This window comes from Malaclemys terrapin, chromosome 2 (genome assembly GCF_027887155.1).
Source record: "Malaclemys terrapin pileata isolate rMalTer1 chromosome 2, rMalTer1.hap1, whole genome shotgun sequence".
Classification (NCBI taxonomy): Eukaryota; Metazoa; Chordata; order Testudines; family Emydidae; genus Malaclemys; species Malaclemys terrapin.
In genome coordinates, this window is record NC_071506.1 from 45,197,869 (window position 1) to 45,221,948 (window position 24,080).

The following is a 24,080-nucleotide window of genomic DNA, read 5'->3' on the forward strand; positions in this document are numbered from 1 at the left end:
GTCCTCCATTTGCTATCTCTGCTCTAGTGTATTGGCGGTAACTACACACAGACTTTCTCTCCCGAATTGAGTAGTATATTAATCATGGTTAGCAGTTATATTTTAAAACTGACATATAGCATTTTATGGCTGATCTCCAAGTCATCTTTCTCCTGATACTATCCCAAAGCACAGTGGAATCAAATATTTCTTTTAAAAATGAACCAGCATGATGGTAACAAGTATACTACCTGATGTTATTGCTATAATCCTCATCCTCTCTCCCCACTTCTTTGTTGTTGTCTTTTTGCTAGGTTATGTTGTATAATCTCTTTGGAGCACGGACCTCTTATTTGATTTGTTCTTAAAGGGACAAGCACACTTATGGTGCAGTTTAAATAATAAACCTGGACCTTTACTGAAACTGTTTTAATGTGCAAGCTGCAACTATCTTGACGGATAACAGAGAAGTGTTTGAGGGCATGGAGTATTGTGGCATAAGTTTGCATCAAGTGCAAGCCCTTAGCCTTGGGACTTGAGGGGACACAATCTTAAACTTCATAGCTGTAGCTTTGTATTGTTTAGTTGGTGGACCTTTTCATGCACTTGAAGGGGGGGGGTTGGGGTGGGGAAGGGAGAGGGGGTTTGTAGTTCTGACAAGAACAGATCAGTTCCTAAAGCAGGGATTTTAGGGTATAATTTAAGTGACTAAGGCTCCTAACTGCCTGACTTATTTTGTAACTGAGACTGGCTGACTGAGTCACTTGAGCACTTTAGCAAATATGAAAATCTGACTTAGGTTCACAACATAACTTCCAGTGGCAAACACAGAAAGGATGGTGAAATTAACAGTCACAAACTTCTATTTGAATATGTTTCTTTTATGCACTGTACAAATGACTTTCATACAGCAGTGGCGACCAGGTTGGCGCCCAGAAAAATGATTTCTAATACATAAATTGTGCCTCATAGAATGTAAACACTTTTGATTACATTTTTTTAAGAGAGTGCATGTAATAACAGAACTAAAATAAAATTAGGTTTGATATATCGAAAGAAGCAAAACAAGCAGTTAAATTGGATTCATACCCAGCGTCTTCAGAACACAGATGGTACTGGCTTTTTATATCTGGATATTGGGAAAACATGGTGTTTTTGGCCCATAACTGTAAACATTCCTTGCTTTTTTCCTCTGATGTCACAAGTTTAACCATCAGTTTTGGTGGAAGGGGGGAGGGTGAGATTTCACTTCATATGACAATGAGTGCCTGCAAGATGATTCCTTGTAAAGTGACAGAAACCATTTACAATATAAAATATAAATGCAGAGAACAAAATGGTTCATTTCCATTTAAACTATTTTGGTAAGTATATTCGCTGTGGCTAATCTAGGCAGTAGCTCACAAACTATGGTTCCATCAGAACTTCAAATACAGCAGTGCGAGGGGACCCAGTTACAATACTGTTTTGTAGTGTAAATGGGACATTGAAAGTGACCTTGCAAAGAGGTGTAAATGGGTTTTGCCTTTTTCTTTTTGTTTCTACATAGTGTATTTTTAAAAAGGTCTGAAAGTTGTTTTTTGTTTTGTTTTTAGCTCCACTCTGGGGAAGAAATGTTTGTGAGGAAATTAAGTTTCCTCTCCTTGTTTTTTACATTATAAATTCAGTACTTGTCTACCCTCTTCTTCCTGGAAAGCTCTCTGGATAACTTGAGAAATGATAGGATTATGAGCTCACAGTTACCAGGGAAGAAACATGATTAGAGGGGAGAAGTCTTTTTATTCAGATTACTTAAAATTCTTTTGTGGTGTGTTTTCGCTCCTCTTAAAACCCATTTGTCATACTCCTGAAGAATAAGTCTTTGATAAAATACTCAACGCTCTTGCCCCTTCACTTAAGGATGGAGAATTTGCTTCTTCTGGACCTCCATAGAGCACTCCAGCAAAAATAGGAAAGATAGTTTTGACACTCCCGCTGTTCTGAAGGTGAAGAACAGATTAAAATGGAACCATAACTAAGGTTTTGTCTATACTGAATCTCAAACCTTCCTGCACCATCTGACATCAGAACACGAACAAGACTCCACCATCTCTGCCTATCCTGGGCTGCTCTTTGCATGACCTCTTTTGTTAAATCCCATAAGTTTTCCCTCTCTAAATAACATTCCAATGGAGGGAATCTCTCAATAATCCCTTTTGCATGTTCTCCAGCCACCCAATGGCATGCCTCCCATGGCAGATGGTCTGGATTCATTCTTAACACGTCCCTGATATTTCCATCTTCTCTTCTAGATAACTTTTGGTTAAGATTGGTTATTTATAGGAAAACAACAGTATGGAACTGTGTTATAACTGGTTATGGAACAACTGTGATGGAACTGATTTCTTCCAAAATTGTTGTGCTTACAGTGCAAATAGAGCCTAAAATATGAGGGACAAAGTCAGCATTTTTAAATAACTTTTCAAATAGTGTTATGAAGTTGCTACTGTTCACATGGTTCTGTAATTTGGTATATGACAGTATTTTCATATAATTTTTCTATATTGAATGCTTTTTAAAAAGTGTAAGATCTATAGGAAAAAAATTCTTCCATTTATTGAGGTATTGTAACTGAGTGGCTAGGGCCGTATACTGGGAGTCAAAATAACCTTTATTTTTATTCCCATTGCTGGTATAGATTTGGGTGTGACCTTAGACGAGTCACTTAACTTCTGTAAGTCTCAAATTCTACTCTAAAAATGAGAATGTTGGTTACCCTTCAGTTTCAGTTGGGTAAAAAGATGTTCTGTATTTTCTCCCCTAAAATGTTGCATAAGGTACTTATAGCATTATCTCTTCTCCCTGCTTCTTATTTTATTGGGCAGGGAGAAAAAACACAAAAAACAAAAAAAAACAGCTATGGAAAGTAAAGACAGAAGACCTAGGGTTGTTTCAGTGTTAAGTTTGCAAAATCAAACATTGAAGTCGGGAAACGTTAAAAGTGAGGATTTCTGCCACAGTGTGAATGTAGAATGTGAGTATGTATTATTATACATATGAGTATGTAGTATCTTCTATTCCTGCCACTTTAACAATAACTTACCCATTAATGACTATCTATAATTAGGTGAATCTTGAAATATATAGGATCCACAATGCAGTCAAGCTAATGCAAGAAAAAGTTTAACTCTTTTTAGGGGTTTCCTGACTCTTGAGTACTTGATCTTGTAAGCTTAACATTCCATTGTCTAGTTTTTCACATTTATATAGGGTTGTTTGTTTTAAATAAAGTGCAGAAGTGTCTTTCATCTGGAAGAAACCTGCATATTATTACTACTTTCACACTCAGAAAAAGCATGGTCTAGCACAGGGGTCTCCAACCTTTTTATGTCCAAGATCACTTTTTGAATTAAGGGCAACCCAGGATCTGCTCCACCTTGCTCACTCTCCCCAACCCTCACTCACTTTAACCAGGCAGGGGGTTAGGATTTGGGATGAGAGTGCGGGCTCTGGGCTGGGGCTGAGGGGTTCGCAGTGTGGGAGGGGGCTCCAAGCTGAGCCTGGGGGAGGGGGTTGGGGTACAGGAAGGGGTTAGGAGTGCAAGCTCTGGGAGGGAGTTTGGGTGCAGGAGGGAGCTCCGGGCTGGGGCAGAGTGTTGGGGTGCAGGAGCGGGTATGGGGTTCTGGCTCTGGGAGGGTGGATCAGGGCTGGGGCAGGGGGTTGGAGTGCAGGAGGGAGTTTGGGGTGCTGGCTCTGGGAGGGGGTTCAAGGTTGGGGGTTGTGGTATGGCCTCCTTCCGTGCGGCACTTACCTTGGGCATCTCCCGGTTGGCGGTGCAGCGAGGCTAAGGCAGGCTGCCTGCCGCAACCCCATTCCGCTCCCGGAAGGGGCCAACACGCCTCTGGCACTGCGCCTACAGCTTCCATTGGCCACAGTTCCCCATTCCCAGCCAATGGGAGATGCGGGAGCAGTGCTTGCAGGCAGGAGTAGCGCGCCGAGACCCCTGTCCTCCCCGCCCATGGTGCCGCGCTGGCTGCTTTTGGGAGCGACATGGTGAAGGGGCAGGCTGGGAGCCTGCCTTAGCAGCAGCCCCTCTACACCACCAGAGATCGCAATTAACTGGGAGAGTCTCTAGGATCGAGCAGTCAATCGCGATCGACCAGTTGGTGACCACTCGTCTAGCATTTAAGGTACTAACCTGAGACCTGAGAGACCCAAGTTCAATTTCCTGCTGTCCCACAGATTTTCTTTTTGACCGTAGGCCATCTTTTTTTTTTTTTTTTTTTTTTTTTAAACAACCAAGCCAACTGTCTCTAGATTTTTCCCTTGAGGTATAGTGTTAACCTTGCCTTTACTTTTGTTTTTAGCATAATTTTCATTTTTTCAAAAATTCTTTAGGTGAGGCTTCCAGATTAAACATTCTTTCAAGAACAGCTAATGTGTCAAGAGCAGTTCTGTGGACTGTGAAAGAAGCATTAACAGATGGCTTGCTAGTGGTCAAATGTGTAACTTCAGCCCCTGGCACCTTGAGATAAGGTTAAAATTGCTTGTATCACAAGGCAGTGTATTAACTTGAGGAAGCTTTTTTTTGTACTCAGGAATTTCCAAAATTCCTTGTAGATAAATACAAGTGCAGTAAAGCAGCTTAAACCAATCCATTTGAAAGCTTCCCAGAAAGACACTTTAAAGAATTCTAGTCACATGCTAAGCATGTGGGGCTTTGCTGGAGTTTTAATTAACTTCAGCCGGGAAGTTGCTGGTTTGTCCTGTGACAGTTTATTAACTGTTTAGCTTTTCTTTGGGAATTTATATAGGTATAGCAATATTCAAAGGAAGCCTCATTTTTCAGCTTCAGTCTTGAGCCACTTGAAATATCAGAAAATCAGTTCTAAAGTTTTACTCCGCTTCCTTTAGCGGGAAGCACTACCAGGTTTAGGAGGTGCTTAATTGAGAGTGCTATCATATATGCAGATCATCCCTAATTAGGAGGGACAGTCCATATATTTTAATAAAATATTTACAGTTCTCCCTTTCTGGCCCTCCAAGTTGCTTTCTGTATTCACTGTCTTTTGAAGGAATTAAAAAGTGTGCCCCTATTTTTCTTACCGGATGTTCCTATTTATAGCTTTCAGTATTGACAAAGATACTCTATTGGATATCTACCTGGTGAACTTTTATCTCCCATCATTAACTTTTAGTTCAGTTTCAGTGTGCAGAGTGGTAAGACTTATGTGGAACCAAGTTGGAATGTGGCAGAAGGATACAGGCATTGCTCCCTCTTGGCTCTCCCGTGGCTGCTAGCTGCCTTAAAGGATGCCATGTCTTTTTCTCTCCCAAACCCCAACACCACCATTATATATCTATGTACATACATTGTATGCCTATAATATAGAGTATATGTTGTCAATCATGCCCCAGTTGCCGTGCTCTGCATCTTTTTCAGGGAGTCGTAGCTGAAATTGTGAGAGAGGTGCCACAATGTGCAGGCACAAAAATGGTTGGCAGGTTTATTGTGTGTGTGCTTTCCACTGATTTACCCAAACCAAACTGTTTAGTGTGGTCAGTGTTGCGTATCATGGAATGGTGCTGAGGTCCTCTTGTACTAAAGCATGTCCCAGTGGTCTTTTTGGAGTGCATGTCGACCGTGGGAAGTGCCAGATGGTCTCTGTCTCAGTTCTTATCAGTGGGCATACTCATGTTTTTGAACTGCATGATGGGACTGGAACTATAGCATATTAAGAAATAAGCTGTTGTCACAGATCATCTCCTCACTGAAATCAGGGCCTTTCCTTGCTCCTGTGAGGGTAGTAGATCTGGGCTGGAGTGTTGAATCTGGAATTCTGTGCTGAGAGACCCAATAAAATACCAGAATGTTTTGGGGATATTGCTTCACAATCACTGGGATATCTTCTTAGTGGTCTAGTACAAATTTATAAGCGTGTGTGTGTGTGTGTGTGTGTGTGTGTGTGTGTTTACAACCGAAACACCAGGACATCTGAAATATTGCTCCATCCTCCACCATCCTCAGAAGTCACCATGGTACACAATGTCCAGCAACAGTGGTGGAAGGCTTAACTGAAGTCTGATCAGTTGCATCACAGAGAACTCTTAGATGTTTCTGGGGTGATTAAGGTGAAGAGACTTTTTGTTTTCCCTTAGCCATAGCATCTGTGAAATCTCGACTCTCAGGAGTATATCAAGTTATTGATGGTTTCTCCTGTCACAATTTAGTTACAATTAAGTGTTTCCCACACAAGGGAACTGTCAGTCTATTTCAAAGATAAGATTGATTAGATTTGGCTGAGCTGACTGGTTCATGAGAAGTGTAGGAATGGATTTGCAGAGATGTGGTGTTTGCTGGTTTATTCTCCCAGTTTGGCTTACTGAGTGTAGGTGTTTTTGGAAAGATGTTACCTTTTGAGATTGACTCTTGTCCTTCATATCTGCCTAAGGACAAAGGGGAGATTTGAGTCCCATTATTAATATTGCTTCCTTTTGAAGAGGACAAATATCCAACTCGTTTAGACAAGTACTGGCTAAATCTTTGTCCAAGAAACTTTTTTTATAACATAAGAATGGCTATACTGGGTCAGACCAATGGTTCATCTAGCTCAGTATCCTGCCTTCCGAGAGCGACCAATGCCAGATGCTACAAAGGGAATGAACAGAACAGGACAATCATCGAGTGATCCATCCCCTGTTGTCCAGTGCCAGCATCTGGCAATCAGAGGCTTAGGGACACCCAGAGCATGAGGTTGCACCATTGGCCATCCTGGCTAATAGTTATTAATGGACCTCTCCTCCAGGAATATATCTAATTCTTTTTTGAACCCTGTTATAGTCGTGGCCTTCACAACATCCTCTGGCAAAGTGTTCCACAGGTTGACTGCATTGTGTGAAGAAATACTTCCTTTTTGTTTGTTTTAAATCTTCTGCCTATTAATTTCATTTGGTGACTCCTAGTTCTTGTGTTATGAGAAGGAGTAAATAACACTTCCTTATTTACTTTCTCCACACCAGTCATGATTTTATGGACCTGTATCAAATCCCCCCTTAGTTGTGTCTTTTCCAAGTTGAAAAGTCCCAGTTTTTTAATCTCTCCTCATATGGAAGCTGTTCCTTATTCCTACTTATTTTTGTTGCCCTTCTCTATACCTTTTCCATTTCTAATATCTTTTTTGAGATGGGGCAACCAGAACTGCATGCAATATTTAAGGTGTGAGCATACCACATATTTATATAGTGGCATCGTGATATTTTTTGTCTTCTTATCTATCCCTTTCCTAATGGCTCCTAACATTCAGTTAGCTTTTTTTGACTGCAGCTGTACATTTGAGTGGATGTTTTCAGAGAATGATCCATAATGACTCCAAGATCTTTCTTGAGTGGTAAAAGCTAATTTAGATCCTATCATTTTGTATGCATAGTTGGGATTAGGTTTTCCAATATATATTTCATTGCATTTATCAGCATTTAATTTCATTTGCCATTTTGTTGCCCAGTCACCCAGTTTTGTGAGATCCCTTTGTAACTCTCCACAGTCTGCTTTGAACTTAACTATTTTGAGGTATTTTGTATCATTTGCAAACTTTGCCATCTCATTGTTTACCCCCTTTTCCATATTATTTATGAATATGTTGAACAGCGCAGGTCTCAGTACAAATCCCTGGAAAATACTGCTATTTACCTCTCTGCATTCAGAAAACTGACCATTTATTCCTTCCCTTTGTTTCTTGTCTTCTAATCAGTTACTGATCCATGAGAAGACCTTCCCATGAGAAGACCTAGGGAGGTCAAAGGCCTGGCTGGGATGATTTAGTTGGTGTTGGTCCTGCTTTCAGCTGTGGATTGGACTAGATGCCCTCCTGAGCTCTCTTCCAACCCTAATAGTCTATGATTCTATAATTCTCTTATTCCACGACTGCTTAGTTTGCTTAAGAGCCTTTGGTGAGGGAACCTTTCCTAGTCAAAGGCTTTCTGAAAGTCCAAGGACACTATATCCATTGGATCACCCTTATCCACATGTTTGTTTGGACCCCCCCGCCCCCGAGAATTCTGATAGATTGGGAGGCATGATTTCCCTTTACAAAAGCTGTGTTGACTCTTCTCCAACAGTGTTCGTCTATGTGTCTGATAATGGACAAAATCTATAGTAAAGAACAGAATTATCAGCTGCCCACTTACCGGCCTCTCTCCAGCATCTCTTTTTAATAAGAAACCACCACCAGGAAAGTGGTAGTAGTGTCAGCTACAGTTTATTCTTGGATTCCACATATTACATTGATCCCTATTGGTCTGGTTTCAGGCTGGGGTACTGTCCAGAATCAGTATTACTGGTGTTTGATGTCCCTCTGGTAATGGACAAGGGTAATATCTGTATATTGACGTTGGTAGATCTCTCAACAGTTTGTGATACTTTTAACCAGAAAGTATTGTTGGCTATTTCCAGGATCGAGTGAAGATGGATGGAGGGGTTCTGTATTTGGGTTTAGTTTGGAGGTTTTGTTTAGTTGGTTCATGTTCATCCTTACTGTTAAAAACATGGCTGCTAAGATGGGAGCAGTACAGTGGTTACTGGATAACCTTTTCATTTTTTGTCCAGATGCCTAGATGACATGGTGCTAACTATAAATCACTTAAACTTAAATATAAAGTGTGTAAAGTTTGAACAAATGACTCTTCTTGTTACTAATCAGAATTGGTCTGTGTCTTGGCTAGGGGAATCTCAGAAGTAAAATTTCAAATTTTAGCAGCCCCGAGCTGATACTTTTAGGGCTTGCATATGGTCTCTAAGTTACTCATAGGTAATAATAGCAGACCTCCAAAGGTTGTTTTGGATAATACACCAGAAAGTTCAGGTGCTATCCACATTTTTGAGGTCTCCATCCTACACTGATGGAAAGAGGTTTTCTACCTTAAATAAAACTGTAGCACTGTCTTGCTTCCGTCTATGGTGGCTGACAGTTTTGCTTGATTGTTGTGTGCCTCTCACCTTAGGACTTGCCATACTGGAATTGAACAGCCAGCCCAGCAGAGGAACTGGGAGATCTGTTGAGTCTATAACCAGAATAACTTTAAAAGTGTGTGTGTGTGTGTGTGTGTGTGTGTATGTATGTTTATGGGGGGAGAATGTGGTGGTGGTGAATAGCATTAACCATGTGGTGTTGAAGGAACAGAAGAATACTTTAAAATATTCATACAAAAGATTCCATTTTAGGCAAGGTATACTTTTAGCATTAGTTCTCCCATCCCTAGTACAAGTGCCATCTCCCAAAATAAAACTAACCAATGCATCAAGGGGCAGAGAGCTGAGTGAGTTAGACAGCTCATTAGCAACAGGCTGCTTAATCTAATCTTGCCTAGCTTCTTCCCCAGCCTGTAATATGGTGTATTAAAAGTTCAGGATTGCTGAAGTAGGGTTTTAGTCAAACTTGTTTAGGGCATGGCTACACTTGCAGATGTAGAGCGCTTTGAGTTAAACCAGCCTTTGCTGCGCTTTCCCTCCTGTGCTCTCCAGTCTGTTCACACTGACAGCTTCAAGCGCACTGGCGTGGCCACATATGTGGCACTTGCAGTGGCATTGGAAGTGGTGCATTATAGGCAGCTATCCCAGCATGCAAGTGACTGCAATGTGCTTTTAAAATGGAAGGAGTGGGGTGGAGTGTGACAGGGAATGTGTTGTGTGTATGTGGGGGGAGAGAGTGGGTTTTTGAGGGCATGAGAGCATGTCAGCATGCTGTCTTGTAAGTTCAGACAGCAGCAGACCTCCTCCTCTGCCCCGCCTCTCTCTCTCTCTCTCTCACACACAGCATTCCGCAGTAAGGGCTTGCATGCTGGCTGTCAGAAACAGAGCTTTGAAAGGGCCTTTCCGCATTCCTACAGGAGTTCAAAACAATGACAAGAGTGGCCACTTGACTTAAGGGGATTATGGGACGTTTCCAGAGGGCGATCAGAGCACAGTAACGCAACACCTCGTTCACACTGACGCCGGTGCATTGTAGCCAAGACGCAGCAAATGTTATTCCGCTCACCGAGGTGGAGTGCCAGCAGCGCTGTAGTCGTGGAGTCAGAGCGCTCTACGTGCCTTGCCAGTGTGGACAGGTAGTGAGCTAGTGCGCCTGAGGCTCCTTTATTGCACTGTAACTCGCAAGTGTAGCCAAGCCCTTAGTTTGGCAGGTCTGAAGATAAGGTTCCTGCCCCCAGAGTTTTTAATCCAGATGATGACTAATAGCTCAAGAATTTGTTTGCTTTGCTTGTTGACAATGATTTGTACAGTATCAGAGGGGTAGCTGTGTTAGTCTGAATCTGTAAAAAGCAACAGAGGGTCCTGTGGCACCTTTAAGACTAACAGAAGTATTGGAGCATAAGCTTTTGTGGGTGAATGCCCACTCTTGCGTCTGATGAAGTGGGCATTCACCCATGAAAGCTTATGCTCCAATACTTCTGTTAGTCTTAAAGGTGCCACAGGACCCTCTGTTGCTTTTTAATGATTTGTACAATTAGTTTAATTTTCAGATGCATCACAAGAATGTAGGAATGAAAAATTAACTGTACAAATCATTGTTAACAAGCAAAGCAAACAAATCCTTGGGCTATTAGTCGTCATCTGGGCCGGGTAGCATGGCTGCAGTGTGCTCCAGTGAGCCGGGCAGCGCAGCCACAGCCTGCTCTGGGTGGCGGGGCCGAGCGGCACGGCTGCAGACTGCCAGCCCCCGAGCTGCAGCCGCTTCTGAGGCTGAAGCGGAGAGACTCAGGCCCTGCCTCTTCCCTTCTGGCTCTGCTGGCTGTGCTGCCTCTCCTTACTTCCTCTGTTGGGGGGAGGGGCTGTCTCCCACCTCTCCCTCTCAATACCCCTTCATAAGCTGACCCCCTTCTCTGGTGCTTCCCTTTTTTTACTAAAAAAATTCGGCTTATGAACGAGTATATACGGTAAGTGGGTTTTTTTTGTTTTGTTTTTTTCCCATGCACTCAAAAAGAGACCCTTACCTTGGTGTACCTCAAAACTGAATAAAGACCTTATTTCCCCTTCTAAATTTAGGTGATATAATTTTAAATTCTGAATTTACCATGCCTCTGCTGAGCTAATTAATGTACCATTGAGGGTAGGAAGTGTTGTCATAAGAACAGCCATACTGGGTCAGACCGAAGGTACATCTAGCCCAGTATCCTGTCTTCCGACAGTGGCCAATGCCAGGTGCCCCAGAGGGAATGAACAGAACAGGTAATCATCAAGTGAACCTTTCACCATCATTCATTCCCAGCTTCTGGCACACAGAGGTTAGGGACACCATCCCTGCCCATCCTGGCCAATAGCCATTGACTTATCTAGTTCTTTTTCTTTTCTTTGTTTTTTTCTATTTCTGTCCAGTGGTTCAGGTTGGGGTCTTGGGGTTGGGACTGCTGAGCTTTACTCCTACTTCTGCCTTTGACTCACTGTGTGACTGCACAAAACACTTAACCACCATCTGAGGCAGAGAAATTATTTTGCTGTGTAGTCTTAAATAGTACCATAGGTAGGCCTGGTATGTTACAGACAAGTCCAAAATGCCAGTTCCTGCCCTGAGAAGCTTCCAATCCAAATTTAAATTTGACAATTAAAAAAAAAAAAGGCTGGGGGAAGGGAGTACAGGGAAGTGAAGTCTAGGACAGTGAAATATTCTGAGAGATTCTTACACATTTTCTGGTCAGTTCTGCTTATTGGTTAGTGTTTACAAATATTTAAATTTGGGGATGGTGTCCGAAATAAGAACTGAAATGCTGTTTACCACAAATAGATATGTCTTCTCTTAGAGAGATGGTACATGAGGATTTATATAATGGTTTTCAAAGTATTTCAAGATCTTCTGATTTTAAAAGTGCAGTGGAAGTGCTAAGTATTGTTGCAACATTAGTGCTACACTTGGTGGTAATAGTCAGTCCAAGTTCTAGATATATACCCTACAAGCAACAATAAAATTAATCTTAGGACTGGAAAGGATCTTGAGAGGTCTTTTTGTCCAGTCCACTGCACTCAAGGCAGGACTAAGTATTCTCTAGATCATCCCTGACCGGTGTTTGTCTAACCTGCTCTTAAAAACCACCAATGATGGAGATTCCACAACCTCCCTAGGCAATTTATTTCAGGGTTTAACTACCCTGACAGGAATTTTTTCCTAATGTCCAAGCTAAACCTACTTTGCTGCAATTTAAGCCCATTGTTTCTTGTCCTATCATCAGAGGTTAACAAGAACAATTTTTCTCCCTCTTCCTTGTAACAACCTTTTATGTACTTGAAAATTATCATGTCCCCCCCTTAGTCTTCTCTTCTTAAACAAACCCAATTTTTTCAATCTCCCCTTATAGGTCATGTTTTTTAGACCTTTATTCATTTTTGTTGCTCTTCTCTGGATTTTCTCCCATTTGTCCACATCTTTCCTGAAATGTGGTGCCCAGAACTGGACACAACACACCAGTTGAGGCCTAATTAGTGCGGAGTAGAGCAAAAGAATTACTTCTCATGTCTTGCTTACAGCACTCCTGCTAATACATCCCAGAATGATGTTTGTTTTTTTGGCAACATCCTTCCACTGTTGACTCATATTTAGCTTGTGATCCACTATGACCCCCTCCCCCAGTCCCCCTCCCCCCCCCGATCCCTTTCCGCAGTACCCCTTCCTAGGCAGTCATTTCCCATGTTGTATGTGTGCAACTAATTGTTCCTTCCTAAGTGCTTTGCATTTGTCCTTATTATATTTCATCTTATTTACTTCAGACCATTTCTCCAGTTTGTCCAGGTCATTTTGAATTTTAATCCTATCCTCCAAAGCACTTGCAACTCCTCCCAGCTTGGTGTCATCCACAAATTTAAGTGCACTCTCTATGCCATTATCTAAATCATTGATGAAGATATTGAACAGAACTGGACCCAGGGCCGATCCCTGCAGCACCGCACTTGATATGCCCATTCTCTTACCACAGTGGGCACTCATAGTTTCCAGTGGAAGTTGAGCCTGCAAAATAAAGTCTTGATTCTGTAATCTGATCCATACAGGGGAAAGCTATACCTGTGTAGAGCCGCACTATTAATGTCTTAATGGAAAGTAAACAATAAAAACCTCCACCCTGCTCCCCAAATCCACTGTCACCTTATCTGGAAAATCGTGGAGCCAATGTTAGTGCACCTGCAATTTTAATTTTGTTGTCCAGTAAATTGTTCAGTTAAAGCAAAACTGCCTTTTCCCCCAACATGGACGCTACAGTGGGCTCAGCTGTGTTGTTAAAATTTGGTGCTTCTCTACAACAATTGGTTCTTAGTCAGAGAGCTCAGTGAAGACTTGTATTGCTTTGTTGAATCTGTAGACGAAGAATTGATCACATTTATAACATGCAAGCAGAATAAAGTCCAGACCAGTCTTATATCTACGTGGTGCTTTAATAAGGCTAGGTTCACAAAGTTGAACATAATTATGAACCAAGTCAGCTGGGAGAGAATTTAGTCAGAAATGTGAATGATAATCGGGAATCATTTCAGAACACCTTACCAGATGCCCCAAAAGCCACAATCCCACAACTGAGGAAGAAGGCTGGTTTAGAGGGGAAGTGAAGGTGCGCGCACACACAGGGAAGAAAGGGGACGTTGATAGTAAAGAATATAAACCAGAAGATAAGAATTGTAGAAAATTGACAAAGGAAGCCAAGGAACAAAAGGAAGAATCTATTACCATCAGAGTTAAGGACAATAAGAAGGTTTTCAAATATATTAGGAACAAAAAGAATTCTGACAATGGTATTGGTCCATCAGTAGATAGAAGTGGAGAATGATCAATAATGATGCAGAAAAGGCAGAAGTGTTCAATAAATATTTCTGTTCTGTATTTGGGGGAAAAACAGATGATGCAGTCTCATTATATGATAACATTCTTTCTGTTCCGCTACTATCCCAGGAGGATGTTAAATAGAAGCTAGGGGGGAGGGATAGCTCAGTAGTTTGAGCATTGGCCTGCTAAACCCAGGGTTGTGAGTTTAATCCTTGAGGGGCCACTTAGGGATCTGGGGCAAAAATCAGTACTTGGTCCTGCTAGTGAAGGCAGGGGGCTGGACTTGATGACCTGTCAAGGTCCCTTCCAGTTCTAGGAGATAGGATATCTCCATTAATTTATTTATTTTATTTTTTATTTATTTATTTAAGCTACTAAAGTCAGACACTTTTAAATCAACAGGTCCAGATAACTTGCATCCATAAGTTTTAAAAATACTGGCTGAGGAGCTCGCTGGACCAATAAAGTTGAGATATATAATTTTTTTTTTTTTTTTTTTTTTTTTTTTTTTTTTTTAATAAACCTTCGAGCACTGCTGAAGTTCCAGAAGACTGGAAGAAAGCTAATGTTGTGCCAGAATTTAAAAAGGGTAAATGGGGTGACTCGGTAATTATAGTATCAGAGGGGTAGCTGTGTTAGTCTGAATCTGTAAAAAGCAACAGAGGGTCCTGTGGCACCTTTGAGACTAACAGAAGTACTGGGAGCATAAGCTTTCGTGGGTCAGAACCTCACTTCTTCAGATGCAAGCATCTGTCTTGCATCTGAAGAAGTGAGGTTCTGACCCATGAAAGCTTATGCTCCCAGTACTTCTGTTAGTCTCAAAGGTGCCACAGGACCCTCTGTTGCTTTTTTCGGTAATTATAGGCATGTCAGCCTATCATTGATTCCAGGCAAGATAATGGAGCAGCTGATATGGGACTTGATTAGTAATGAACTAAAGGAGGGTAATGTAATTAATTCAAATCACCATGGGTTTATGGAAAATAGATTCTGTCAAACTAACTTGGTATCTTTTTGGTGGGATTACAAGTTTGGTTGATAAAGGTAATAGTGGTTGATGTAATATACTTAGATTTCTGTAAGATGTTTGACGTGGTACCACACAACATTTTGATTAAAAATCTAAAGCAATATAACATTAACATGGCATATATTAAATGGTTTAAAATTTTTGTGTGGATCTAATCTAACAAACGTTTCATTTACAGTTCCTCTGTCGGAAGTGCACTCCCACGAAGACGCTGCTGTGCATACATTACCATTGGAATGATATGCATCTTCATTGGAGTTGGATTAACTGTGAGTAATGCACTTAATATTAATTTCCAGTGGGTCTCCTCCCTTTTCCAGCATTTAAGTAGAATCTCTTCAATTTCTGCCTTCAGTATTGCCTGTCACCATCCCACTAATCATGTATTTATGCTCTGGCATGCAACTTTAAAAGGCTGGTCGGCTCTTTTAAGGCTGTGTTTAGAGCTGGCTGGGACACTGTATTTCAGTTCCATGAGAAACGTTGAGGTTTTGGGAAAAAATTATTCCTGATTTGGGATGAAAAGCCAAAACCTCGACATTTTTTGCAGAACTGAAATTTCACAATGCTTAGTTTTGGAAACCCGGAAGCATTCCCTCAACAGGAAGATTTTAGTATTTTTGAAACAAGAAATGCTCCTTGGCCTCCTGCCAGGTGAGGAGCTTGGAAGCCCAAGCTCCCCAGCAGCCTGCCACATAGGCAGGAAATTAGGCCTCTTAGGTCTGGTTTCCATCAGCCGTTTAATTGAAATTGAACCACTCCAATAGAATGTTTCAATTTCGCAAATCAGCATTTTCCAATAGAAAATTTGTGACCAGCTCTAGTCGTGATATTGATCTAGCTTCAAGAGACTGCCAGGAGGTCATGTAGACTAAACCTTCCTGTCCCTGAGGGCCAAGAGTAAAATATATATGGTCTCTAGAAAACTTTTGATAGAGAACTATGCACAACACCAGCTTTAAGGCCACTGAGTAAGTGTGACATACCAGCATACAATCCAGACTAATGAGCAGTTATGTCACTCCTGCCTGCAACCTTGGGTGCCTTACAATGCCTTGCTGAAATAGCTCTCACCTGGGTCACTCAAACATGCAAGCCACACCCTGAGTATCTGTATGTACCTGCAGCCTGCCAGCCACGTTTGGGTTATACGCTGGTTCTCATCAGCAGTGGCTATACTGAAGGGTGACCCCAACACATCCCCAGTCTTAGATTTTCTCCAAGAAACGTATGTCCTGTACTGCCCAGCCCTCTCCTGGACAGTACAAATTATATTAAGTCAGTTATTCCTTTAAGAGATCAATATGCACACAACTTGTCATCCCAAATATTTACCCAGACACTTCAATTTGAACACACTGGATTAGATAAAACAGTAAAGTTTAGTGACTACAAAGAGAGAGATTTTAAGTGAATACAAGTAATGAGGCATAAAAGTCAGAAAGAAAAAATAAAGGTAAAATAAAGGAAAATAAAGATAAAATGTTTATTAATACTTAACTTAACAAACTATATCAGATTCAAGAAAGCTTCTGACCACACGCTTTCAGCAGTCTTACTGACCAAACCCCTGAAGGTCAAGTCTTGTCCCCCAGAGTCCTTTGTCACTTCAGGTTCAGTGAATATAATGGTCAGGGAAAAGGGTACCTTAGGGCATTTGTCCCTTCTTTTTATTGTTTCAGTCCTTCTCTTGAAAAACATTTCCAGCTGGACACTAGGAGACAAAGAGTCTATGGAGAAGGATGTTCCCTGCTGGCTTTTTATCACCCTTTTGAGCTTTCTTTGTTTCCCTTCCTGCATGATGACTCCGTTTACTGCTTAAGTGCAAATGAAGCAGAGCACACCTTTCTTTGTTTAGGACAGACTTGTTTGCCACCCTCTGGGCAAGGCTGTGGGGTTTGGATCATGTTTTAATAACACTATACATAGGGTTACCATTCATCCGGATTCCCCTGGACATGTCCAGCTTTTTAAGCTAAAAATAGCATCCGGGGGGAATTTGTAAATGTCCGGACTTCCCCCCCCCCATGCAGAGCACGCGCGGCTAACAGTGCTGCCGGCCAGACGGTGTCACTTACATGGGGCTCCGACACTCAGCCAGAGAGGGCTCCTCCTCCTCCCTCCCTGCATCGCAGATCGGCTCCGGCAGTTTGGAGCTCCTCCCCCGCTGCTGCCCAGCAGCTCAGGCAGTTTCTGAGCAAGTTCACCAGACATTAGGTGAAGAAAGTCCAACAACAAGGGGGGCAGGGGGTCGGAGAAGGGGCAGGGAGGTTTTGGAGGGGGCAGTCAAGAGACGGGGGGGGGGTCTGGAGTTCGGGGGGGGCTTTCTGGGGGTGGGGGTGTGGATAAGGTTTTGGGCAGTCAGGGTACAGGTAGGGGGGTAGGGTCCTGGGGGGCATTTGGGGAGGGTCTTAGGAGGGGGCAGTTGGGGGACAAGGAACAGGGAGGCTTAGGTAGGGGGTGGGGTTGTGGAGGGCAGTTAGGAGCAGGGGTCCCAGGAGGGGGCAGTCAGGGGACAAGGGGGGGGTTGGGAGTTCTGGGGGGGGCTGTCAGGGGGCAGGGGTGGGGAGAGGGGTCGGAGCAGTCAGGGGATAGGGAGCAGAGGGGTTTAGATGGGTCGGGAGTTCTGGGGGGGCTGTCAGGGGGTGGCGAGTGGTTGGATGGGGCATGGGAGTCCCAGGGGTCTGTCTGGGGGTGAGGGTGTGGATAAGGGTTGGGGCAATCAGGGTATAGGTAGGGGGTAGAGTCCTAGGGGGCCAGTTAGGATGGGGGGAGGGTCTCAGGAGGGGGCAGTCAGGGGACAAGAGGCAGGGAGGCTTAGGTAGGATTAATCCTTGGGGGCAGTCAGGGGAAGGGGTCCCAGGAGGGGGCAGTCAGGGGACAAGGAGTGGGGGGAGGGTTGGAGGTTCTGAGGGGGGGGAGTGGGAGGGGCAGGGGCGGGGCTAGGGCAGGATGGGGCGGGGCTCCTCCCGTCCTCTTTTTTGATTGCTGGATTATGGTAACCCTACTATACAGGCAAATCTTATAACTTTACATACAATGTTGCCACACATCAGGACCATACTGACCAGCAAATTATGAGTTTTCAAATGGTACCTTACAAGACGTGCCTTCTACAAAAATGATTTCAATAGTATTTAGGGTGTGAACACAGGGTGTATACATTCTGTCACAGTAAGATAGAAGATATAATTTGCAAAAGTTGCCTAGGTAACTTGAGAGCTAAATAGTTAAGCAACACAATGACTGACAAATACAATGCAGACAAGCACAAAGTAATACTTTATTGTAAGAAATAATTTTAGCTACTTTAAAGAAATTGTTGGATTCTGTTTTAACTAACAATTCATAAAAAAGATCAGTGAACACATCTGGTCAGTGTGCTGTAGTGGTAAAAAAAATCAAACAATCTGTTAGGCTGTATTAGGAAAGGGACATAGTTTAATGCTGCCTATATTAATATACCATTATATACATTAATGGTACTCTCTTACCTTGTCTGCTGTTTCTTTCTAGTCACCCCTTTTAAAATGAATATAGGAGAGATGAGAAGAGCAGCAAAAATTCTTAGAGACATAGAAAGATTTGCAGATACAGAGAGATTTAAAACATCAGAAGTGTTTACAGGTAGATGTGTAAGAGGGCCAGATAGAGAGATGTAAAATAACGAAAGGTGTGGAGACGGTAATCTTGATGTTCTTACTTAGCCTTTCCAATAAAAGTAGAACAGTGCATCATGAAGTGAAATTAAAAGGCAACAGCCCAAATTCTTGAGCTGTTACCACTCAAGAAAGAGATCTTGGAGTCTCTGAAAACATCCACTCAATGTGCAGCAGCAGTCAAAAAAGTGAACATAATGTTGGGAATCATTAAGAAAGGGATAGAGCCTTTGGTGAGGGACCTTGTCAAAGGCTTTCTGAAAATCAAAGTACAGTATGTCTACTGGATCACCCTTGTCCACATGCTTGTTGACCCCCTCAAAGAATTCTAGTAGATTGGTGAGGCACGATTTTCCTTTACAAAAAACATGTTGACTCTTCGCCAACAAATCATGTTCATCTATATGTCTGATAATTCTGTTCTTTACTATAGTTTCAACCAGTTTGCCCGGTAGTGAAGTTAGGTTTACCAGCCTATAATTGGCGGGATCACCTCTGAAGCCTTTTAAAAAAATTGGTGCCACCTTAGCCATCTTCCTATCTGGTATAGAAGCGATTTAAATGGTAGGGTACATACCACAGTTAGCAGTTCTGCAATTTCACATTTGATTTCCTTCAGAACTCTTGCGTGAATACCATCTGGTTTTGGTGACTTATTACTGTTTCATTTATCAATTTCTTCCAAAACCTCCACTAATGACACCTCAGTCTGGGGGACATCCTCAGATTTGTCCCCTAAAAAGAATGGCTAAAGTTTGCTAATCTCCCTCAGATCCTCAGCTGTGAAGACCGATGCAAAGAATTCATTTAGTTTCTCCACAATGGCCTTATCGTCCTTGAGTGCTCCTTTAGCATCTCAATTGTCCAGCCTGATTTTGATTCCTTCTCTTACTTCAACAAATTTACATTTTGTCATTTATAATCCTGTGATTCTCAGACCAGAATTATTTTAGGAATCTAGATGCAAATCAGGGAAGGAAATATAGAAAAGTGTTTTTACACTTGTTGTGATGTTCCCAACAGTTTTCTGTAGTGGTTTGACCCAGCAAATTTTGTTTTGATTCTGTGGCCTCACTGATGAATTGTGCTGTTAGCTATTTAAGAGTCAATAGTTAATTGGTGCTAACTAATAGTTATTCCAAGTCCCATGAGCTAGGTTAACTCTTGAGTTATTCCATGACTAGGTCTGTTATAGCACAGAGCCTGGCCATATCCCTCCGCCTTGGCTAGCACATTATTGACATTCGCTTTTATTGTCAGATGTTTATGCCTTTGTAGGGTCTCCTTATCCAAGTTCCTTAATTTAATGTTTATGATTTCTACTTCCTTCAAGTTCAGATGCAGCACAGGTGATCTGCCACCTTTTTGGATCCTCTCTTTTGGATTTTGAGTCTGCAAAGGCTTCTCCAAACAATCATTCTTGTATTTCCTGTGCAGTAGTGTCCTGCTAGCCTCTGCAGTCAGCTCAGCAGTCTCACTCTGCTAGCCTTGTTGGCTCCTGCCACTGAGAAAGGCAGCAGAAGGGCTGGTGCAGTTTGACTAGCAGCACAACATAGTTCCATCCTGCTCTCCCTGTCAATGGTGGAAAGGGAGGGGAAGAATTCTGAGTCCAGGGATGGATTTTTTTTTAATCTAGAGAGTTGCATAGGGGTATTCTTACCCTGAAAGTGTCATGTCAGAGAGGGCTCAGAGGGGGGGATGTGGTGCTGAGCCTTGGAGAGGTTAAGTAGGAAGAGGAACAATTTTCAGCTTGAGGGCATCCGGCTGGGACGGGAAGGCTTCTGAGTAATAGGAGGATTGAAGAGAGTTAAGAGAGATTGAGTCAGGAGGGAGATGGGAAGTTTGAGAGCAAGGGAAAATGGGGCTGGTATGTGGCTGGGAAGGATGGAAGGGTAACAGCTAGATGTTGGGGGAGTTAGTAGTATGAGACAACAATATGGTCCCAGAGAGATACTGTCTCCTCCCCTGCTGCTGTCTTCTATAAATCTTCCAGGTTTTCATCCTGATATGGGGATGGTGCTTTTTCTTCCCATTTCCTTACCAAATTCCCTTTTCTCTCACTCTGATGCTTTCCTGTGATACCGCAATTGCAGTGTTCCAGTTTTCTTCTTGAAAATCTGACCCACCTGCTGGGATGAAGGGATATAGATTTATACTGTAGCCCCACCCCTTACTGTGGGAGCCAACCTCTATTACTTTTCAGTTAGAAAATCTCCCGTTAAGTGTTGGCCCAAATCTTGGCTTCTCAGAGTGAAACATTCCATTTGTAAACCAGACCAGAAATCATAATCCAAACTCCCCTTTCCATCTGAGATCCAGGGCCGTAAAAGGTTTCTCTCTATCTGTCATTTCAGCCCTAACATGGGGAGGATTTCTTCTGTTATCTCCCATTTACAAGTCATCCTCTCTGGAACATGGGTTCTGTTTCAAGTGTCCTGAAGCTATATATCAAATTCCTGAAGCTTCTCTCCCCTTCCTGGATACTTACTTATGATTACCCTAACAATCTGAAACCTGTACCTCAATCCACACTCGACTGGGGAAAAAAACAACCTTATCCTCTCCCCAACCACCTACTTACCCTCCAATCTCAAGAGCTGAACACAAACATCTGGCATGCTACAGTTCATATTGTCACCAATGAAATGGTAAAACTTCTCCCATGTTTTGCCAATAGAGGTTGGTGCTGCTATATAGTATCACTTTAAATATCTTCCAGTCTTCTAGGGGTGAAGGCTGAGGAGAGCCCCTTAACAACCAAATTGCTGCATTTCCATTACATGGTGGGGAAGAGAGGTTTGGGAATGGGGTTGGGAACATAGTCTACATCCTTGTACCCATGTCCCCAGCCTGCAGAACAGTAATGGAACCTCTGTAGTCAATACTGCAGCCTTAGAATGACAGCAACTCCACAGCTACATACTGCGGTGCAAGGAGCCCCCTGCACAGGAGTTGAATTTTGTCTTTATGAGCTTACTGACACCCTTAACTTGCACAGTATAACTGCCCTGGTTCTATAATGGGCCTTTTGTACCCTCAGATGAGTAGTGGAGGACTGGCCTGTAGTGGAGGGAGTGAAAGTAAGAAACTATATATGGAGTTTAAAGGCAATTTCTTTGAGTTTTGGTATGATTTTAAATATTGGCATCATTGACTTGAAACAAAAAAATATACCTTCATGGAACTAAAAAAAAGGTACTGTGACCCTTGACAGTGCCTATTAAGTTTAATATGTTTCTCTAAAAACACTTTTTTTCCCTCTCAAATTGCTTAGACTGTTGTGTTGCTGACATTTGTTTTTCTTTTTTTTTAGGTTGGTACGCAAGATTTTGCCAGGCGTTTCCATGCAACATATGTTTCTTGGGCTATTGCTTATCTCTTAGGCTTGATCTGCCTTATTCGAGCCTGTTACTGGGGAGCCATAAAAGTTAGTTATCCAGAGCACAGTTTTGCATAGACTTATAATGGTAGATTACAGCAGGTGAAAAAGTCTAGTGATTCTGGATTCTACATGTTGGACATTTTTAAAACTTTTCCTTTAAGGATTCCATTCTGTTACAAGTAGTTTTAAGACTGGGGATCTTTTAAGAACAAATGTTCATTGCACTACATTATATGCAAATAGTTTGTTTTGCTGCTAGATTCCCAAGCTCTGAATACTAAAGCTTTGTTTACATGTTCATGCACCTGTCTTAAAGGTATTGTTGAATTTAATTCCAACAAACAGTATTAAATTTTACGTTTCCTTTTTATTATGTTAAGATCAGTCTGTGCTATTGTTTGGGTGGTCAGTAAGTACTCAAAAGCAACAGGTGTTTATAAGTGTTTCTACAATAGCTTCATATTTGTACTTACGTTTTCATTAAAACTGTATTGAAGTGGCTTGCTTTAAAATCTAAGCAATAAGCAATTTGCTTTAACTGCTTACTGTAACTTTTACCTAAGATCATAGTGACCTTATTCAGGAAGTGAAATTTACGAATGTACTTTTGAAGACTGACACTGTTGCTAGAGAGACAACATTTGTAAACACTGTATGCTTTCAGGTTTTCAGGTAGAGAGATGCAATATTTTGGTAATCCAGTTAGAAACAGAAATGTCAGTTTATCCAATGTTGGAATTCAACTTGGATAAATGTTGGGGTTTTTTTGTTTTGTTTTCAAGGATCCTGGGACTTGTTAATGTTTCTTTTTTTACAGGCAAATCCTAAAAGCCATGATTGGATTTATGGAACTTTGCTCTGGTTGTTTGTGTGAGTTCCTTTACAGGGTCGAAGGGAAGTGTTTCATATGACTTGTTTTATAATACTTAGATGTAATTTAGCTGAAAATAGGGTGATGATGGGTTACCTCTTACTTTCATCTGATCATCATCAAACTTTTCCTGTTGGGAGAATTTTGTATTGGTCACTGCAAAAGGAGGTACTTCTGTAATATGAAAATGAGTAAATTGTTACTCTGATCATTCCTTCAAAATACAGCTGGTCAATTTAACATTGGCAATTCATTCAAGAGAATACGGAAACTGAAACCAGTTTAATTTTCTAATGATGTATTCACAAAGGATTAAGGGACCAGTTCTTGCACTGCCCATCTTTACAGTTTTAAACTAGTTTTTTGCTAAATTTAGAAGGAATGTCCTGAGCTCTTTAGAAGACAGTAGTCTGTAGATAATGGGGTTGGGGTAAATTAATGTGGATGTTCCAGGGATATGTATATTATTTTAAATTATCTATGTTCCTGTTAGGACAAAGCGACATTCAGATGAGGATTTGGAGCACAATAAATGTATTCTTCAAATTGTAAATGACATGTCTTTGTATGATGACAAATGTACAAAAGCAGTAGCTCAGGATTACAATGTACCTTTTAAAATAAACTAATAAAGATTATTATTCAAAGTTAATACCCTTTCCTTCTATGTAAAGGATGCATATGCTCCTAATTAGAAGAGTTTGATCAAATGGCATGGGAGCAGTGCAGATGTCTTTTTACAGGAAGCATGTGGTCAATCCGTTACCTGTGAGTGCTATTCTCAAGAACAGAGGATCAGGCCTCTAAAACAATTGGTACAAGCAAGCTAGTAAACCATTCTTGTGAAAGGAAGCGTCGAGCGCTGTGGGGCCAGGTAGAAGATAAGTCCACTTGCTTCTAATAGATCAGTTACAATGCCATTAGGCATTTGAGACAGCTGTCAAAACCTCCTGTGACTTCCTATGACAGGTTCCATCCCAGCTCACAAAACATTGTTAAATTAATAATAAAATAATAATCTATTGGCCCCTGTGTGGATACACTGATATGATCAAAATAAATTTTGTTTGGTACTTTTCACTTGTGATATTTGGAATTCCTGATTAACTTTTAAAAATATCTTGCAATCAGGTTAATTTTTCTTTTCAAAAACTTCATAATAGGACACTAGTGCTAGCAGTCTAACTTGTTTTCCAATGTTTGTTTTGGTGTATTTAGGGATAACTTATATTCCCTTTGAGATCAGTGGGAGTTGAGCCAGTAGAAGCTGGATAAGGCCTCAGTGTAACATATTGCTATAAAAATAAATAACGAACGATTAGTTTATTTTATTCAATATTAATGCACTTCTCCCAACAAAACTCTGTCACTGTATCTATTCGCT

General features: G+C 41.7%; 1 protein-coding gene across 2 annotated transcripts in view; it reads left to right on the forward strand.

The window, feature by feature from the left end:
* Positions 1-23,348, forward strand: part of PIP4P2 (phosphatidylinositol-4,5-bisphosphate 4-phosphatase 2) — a 62,860-nt gene extending 39,512 nt beyond the window's left edge. For both annotated transcript variants that reach the window (XM_054018383.1, XM_054018384.1), the window contains exons 6-7: positions 14,963-15,053; positions 21,757-23,348. In XM_054018383.1, coding sequence (XP_053874358.1) covers positions 14,963-15,053; positions 21,757-21,900 — 235 coding nt within the window. In that variant the 3' untranslated portion in view covers positions 21,901-23,348. The remainder of the gene's footprint in view (positions 1-14,962; positions 15,054-21,756) is intronic.
* The last annotated feature ends 732 nt before the right edge of the window (positions 23,349-24,080 follow it).